Source organism: Phaethon lepturus, unplaced genomic scaffold (genome assembly GCF_000687285.1).
Source record: "Phaethon lepturus isolate BGI_N335 unplaced genomic scaffold, ASM68728v1 scaffold9350, whole genome shotgun sequence".
Lineage (NCBI taxonomy): Eukaryota > Metazoa > Chordata > Aves > Phaethontiformes > Phaethontidae > Phaethon > Phaethon lepturus.
In genome coordinates, this window is record NW_010511137.1 from 20,178 (window position 1) to 25,547 (window position 5,370).

At 36.5% G+C, this 5,370-nt stretch overlaps 1 protein-coding gene across 1 annotated transcript in view; it reads right to left on the bottom strand.

The window, feature by feature from the left end:
* Positions 1-4,900, bottom strand: part of LRRC8B (leucine rich repeat containing 8 family, member B) — a 5,176-nt gene extending 276 nt beyond the window's left edge. Inside the window, exons 1-4 of the mRNA XM_010282905.1 lie at positions 4,867-4,900; positions 4,034-4,133; positions 1,175-3,336; positions 1-156 (exon numbers count right to left, since the gene is read on the bottom strand). The exon at positions 1-156 is cut by the window's left edge and continues 276 nt beyond it. Coding sequence (XP_010281207.1) covers positions 1-156; positions 1,175-3,310 — 2,292 coding nt within the window. The 5' untranslated portion in view covers positions 3,311-3,336; positions 4,034-4,133; positions 4,867-4,900. The remainder of the gene's footprint in view (positions 157-1,174; positions 3,337-4,033; positions 4,134-4,866) is intronic.
* Positions 4,901-5,370: the final 470 nt, after the last annotated feature.

Below are 5,370 nucleotides of genomic sequence, written 5' to 3' on the forward strand. Positions count from 1 at the left end.
AGCAGGAAGCGATTCAAGATAGTTTCCAATGAGTTCTAATTGAACAAGATTCAGTAGCTGACCCACACAAGGGGACAAATTCATCAGACTGTTATTTCCCAGAAGAAGAAATTGCAGCTTTTTGCACTGAAATAATCCATCAGGCAGCATTTCAATCTAGAAAAACGAAAGAAAAGAACAAAAGTTATGTACATTAAAATGTGCTAGTCTACATGCAGCTGCATTTTTTTTTTTTTTTTTTACATTTCCTGGTTTTATTTTTAGGGCAAAACAACACTCTTAGTTTACGGAAGGATAAGGAAAAGCAAAATTGTAATGTTTCTATCATTATATGAGAAGGTACTTGAGAACACAATGGTTTTATATACATGTTTTGTTGTGAAGATGCTTAGCTACTGGCAGAAGTCAAGATGTAAGCATGGTGGGGGGACCATGTACATGTGCGCATGTGCAGGTGGCAGGGGACAAACACACTACTATCTCCTAAAAAATTCACTTTATGAAGAACACACACAGATTCTACAGAGACACGTTAGCAGCTCCTATGTTGTGCAACCTGGACAAGCAGTTATCTGTGCACTACAGTAATAACTTACTCCTGGTCCACACTACTGACACGTAACATCCAAAACCAACCTCACCAGTGAAAATAACTATAAACCTCAAAAGAAGTCTTAAGTCACAAGCCTGGACCCCATACTAATGAGCCAGACAGTTTAGCACTGCTGATGACGTTACCAGCTATATTTATTTCCCTCTTCCCAATCAGACAGATCAACATACCAACTAGCTGTTGATTCACTACAGCTTTCAGTTTGACGTTTTAGGGTAAAAATTTGACACTGTTCACTTCCATTAAAATACTAGATAGGATAGACAGCTGCAGGTAAAGGGAAAATACATATCTGCAATCATCCTAACCTATACCATCTCTAGATCAGAGCCCTTAAGCTGCTACAGACCAGGATAGTTCTTATTGGGTATTACACAAGCTTTGATGACACGAAAGTTTCAGTAATTAAACAAGCACCACCCCTTTTTCCATCTTTACTGGGTTTACTTTAATCATGAACATCACAAAAGCATTTTGAACCAGAGGCTGTTCACGAAGAAATGGTAGGTTGTCAATATTTGTTTGGGTTTTTTTCAAGTAGTAATTCAAAGTTCTACTTACATGGTTTTTTGTCAAAGCCAAGTACTGCAGATTGGTCAGATAACCAATTTCTTCAGGGATGGAGGTTAGCTTATTATAGCTAAGATCCAAATACTGTAATTTTTTACAAAGAAATAGCTGCAATGGAACATTTTTAATATTATTATAATTTAGATATAATTGTTCCAGGTTCAATAATGCACCAATCTGCACTGGGACATATGAAATACTGTTGTGCCACAATTTTAAGCAAGAAAGGTTCTTAAGATGTTGAAAACTAATTATTTCTTCCACTGTTCTGAGATTGTTTTCTTTTAAGTCGATTTCATGCAAATTGTTTAAGGTAAAAATGGAATGGGGAATGCGCTCTAAATCACAGCAGATTAATTCCAAGGTTCTGAGGTTTACCAACTTCTTCAGGTTATTTAGTACTATCAGCTTATTTCCCTCATTGTTGATAGACAAGTGTTGTAAAGAAGGCAGAAGATCTGTAACCACTTGAGGTATACGGGAAAGGTTGTTTTTTAAGTGAATTGATCTCAGATTTTTTAGCCCCTGAAAGCTTTCATTGTATATGGAGTTGTGATGATCCAGCATGAAATATCCTGTCAAGCATAATTCTTGTAGGTTTTTTAGATGAAAAACCCAAAACGGAATTCTTCCCATCTCACTGGATTTCAGGCGCAATGTTTTCAGATTTTCTTCTAAAAAGCTGACTGCTGGATAATCCATAGTTAGTGATGAATGATAAACATTGAGTTCTTTGAGATTGACTAGCTGGGTCACAGCTGAAGGAAGTTTGGCTTCAGGAATAAGTTCCAGGCTTAGGACTTCTATTTCTGTCAGTTCAAAGACACTGTCTGGAAGACCATTTAACATGAAAAGGTGAAGTTCAATCTTGTCTTGAGGATTTCTTACTAGTTTATTTTTCAGTTTTTCCACTGACCATTCATTGTTAAGATTTATCTGTTTCAGTTTGTTTTCACTCAAATCAGACAGGAATATTGAGAATCGCTGGGAATAAAGAGGATCATACTGATCTGCCAAGTGGAGAATAAATGCAAAGTCATTCTTTACATCAGGTATATCACTGTAATTACTTTTCTCTCTCAACTTCTCAAAAGAATATTGCTTAAGTGAACTTCTTAACATCCACCACAAACTATAAGTACAAGTTAAGCCATAGAAGATCACTAAAACAACATAAAATGAAGCCAAAACTTTAAAAATTTCTGCTAGCGAATAAACACACTGGTACCTTTTGTAGCCTGTAAAGGCTTGAACATTAACTACACAATCAATTTCAAGTGTAATAAATGATAAATAGTAGGGGACATAAATTATTATTATTACAAATACAATGACTTTCACTATAATTTGTTTCATGTACACTGTATATATGACATCCTTCTCTTCAACATGTACTCTGAATTTCTTCACTTTTTCAAATATAGCTTTAGCTTGTTCCCCTTCTTTCTTGTCAAGAACACTTGAGGAATTTTCTCTTCCAGTTGTTTCCAAGCCAGGCTGCGAATATGGCAGGGACTGTCTGCTGGCCCCTATATCTACTGAACTCCCAGGTGATGAAATCACTGCTTTTGATTTGGCTATTGGCAACTTCCTCACAGACTGCTCGGCAACTGTTTCTGAGAGAGCTCGCGTTGTCCATGGAGAATCAAAACACTTCTGAAGAATGGCTACAAAGTGCTCAAGCCTGGAACTTGTACTAGGATAGTAAAGCCAGAAATTACTGCAAGCTGCAAAAATAAAGGTATGCAGAAGCACTAGGTATGGAAAAAATTTGGCAAACCAGTGAAGCTGTCTCTCATAACATACTGCATCAATATAGGAATACTGCTGCCGATGGAGATCATTCTGGATTTTAAGTGGGATGATTATCTGTGCTGTAGAGCTAGCCGACATGTTAAGGTTGGCTTTAACTAAATCCCAAGGCACGGCACAATGATTGTCAAATTCTAGCTTGCAAGGAAGACAACACAATACTCTGGTTTGAGTAAGCTGGAGAGCCCCAGCAAGCACAGCAACTAGCAGCATTATCATGGTGAGGTAATACCAGAAGACATCCCACCATGGTTTTAGTATGTGGTAGGATGACTGGGCATCTGCTAAGTATTTGAGTTCTGTTAGCGTGATCATGACTTTCACCTGTGAAAGAACAGCAGCTGGTAGAGGAAAAAAGAAAAAAAGACATCCTTAGCGAATTGTTAAAAACCATTTATCTTATCATTAAACCCTTGAAGCCAATTACTGTTTTCACAGTTTTAAATATATGTAACATTTGGCCTAGCATCCAGAGCATAGCAAAAGGATACAAGAACTCTTGGCACCTAACACTAGCCATCATCTCATTCATTTATTTTAAGACAAGTTACTTGGAATGCAAAAATTTAAATGAAGAGTGAAACTAGCATCAGAGATTAGGAGAAAGTATATTTTGATCAAACATTTGGGTACTGTTCAAGTAGAAGCAACAAGCAGATATAAGTTGAAGAAGTGTCTGATATATTTCTAGCCATCCTTCACCACTGTCCTAAAACTTACATACCAAAAGTTTTTTCTCATTTGTGAGGATTTCCAAAATCAGAGCAATTTTAATATGATTGCTCTTGAAATTAGAATTTTCTACTGGATTAAATCATTCTACCCAATTAAAGAATAAAGAGTACACAAAAATTCTCAAGAGCAGTTTTGCATTACGTATTCTTTTACATAATTCTCTCTCTTCTCCCATCAAGAGAATTAAGCATACTGACAAAATGAAAATGAAGCTAACACAGCTTCAAATATTGTATATATATTGTCATATATATAAAAATGGCACACTTAACACCCAGCAGCATAGGTTTGCTTCATACTTACTTTACTGATTAAAGAGAATAAAATACACAGCCCTGCTCAATCAGGAGGTCTACACCTTTTAAAATTCCTTGGACATGCCATTTTTACATTTGTCTTCATTCTGGATGGAGAAAACATTGAATACACTTTATTTTTAACGGCTTCATTTAAATAAAGAGCAAACATTTCAGCTTTCATTAGAACTGCTGCCTTATTGCAGACATCAGGATCCATTAAGCTCTGCGTTGCTACAGCTACATGAAACGGAACATAACATAGTCAGACATGATCATGTAGAATGTGAAGTCAAAGTTTTGCACAGTCATATCAACACAAAAAACACCCACCCAGGAAACAACCTACACGTAGCCCTATTTCAACTGGGAAGTAATGCCTTTTTTTTCCCCCCCAGATAACTATGTGAAAATAAAATACACAACATGCAAGAAGTAGAATTCAGTCATAATTTTGATATACCAAGGTTTGGCAGAAAGGAAAGTTTCCCAAAAAGAAGAGGCCCATATTTTCACATCCTGAAACAAATTAATAAACTCTCCAGTGTCAACGGCAATACCACAGACACTACCAGGTTTGGGGAAAGCTTATTACAAAGTTTGTTAAGCAGTACAGACAGGAAGCAATGGGGATGGTTCTGTATTTTTTTTCATATATTGGTACTGGACATTTCAGTTCCAAACGACTGACAAGCTGTTATAACAAGACAAACAATAGCTGAACTAAGGCAGAACCTTATTCTTACTCCCCATTCACATCTGAAGAGAGAAGAATGGCTGAAAAGAAGTTAACCCTTCCCACATCAACAAGGCTACTTTTAATAGAAGGTAGACACTTACCAGGCCCACTCAAGGGAAAGCAGCTGAAGGAGGACAGGATAGCTACAAGGCAATCCTGGAGAGAAAATAAATTGTCATCAGATCAAGAAATATTTGGATTCCAATAACTGTAAGTACTAGAACAACAGCTCATCAGTCCTTCCACAGCACTATTTTAAAGATCCAACATTTAATGAGCAAAAGATCTAATTAGATCTACAAGACCTAATTAGAATAATTTAAGATGCCACCCCCCTCACCCCCATTTATTTGGTCATCATCTGAAAGTTGCTTTTCCTAAAGTAGAGATAAAGTAATGGACCTTATCATTGTCCCCTTTCTAAGCACTAAAAGCCATTTAAGCTCAACAGTTTTTGCATTTATGTAAAGTTACTAGTCCTGCAGCTGAGGTACTTTAACCATAGCTAAGAAATAGCAGTGTCTTAATTCACTCCAGCTCAACTTTCAAAACACACATCTGTTAATACCTTTAAAATGAGGGTTTTTTTCTTTTAATTCTTTGGG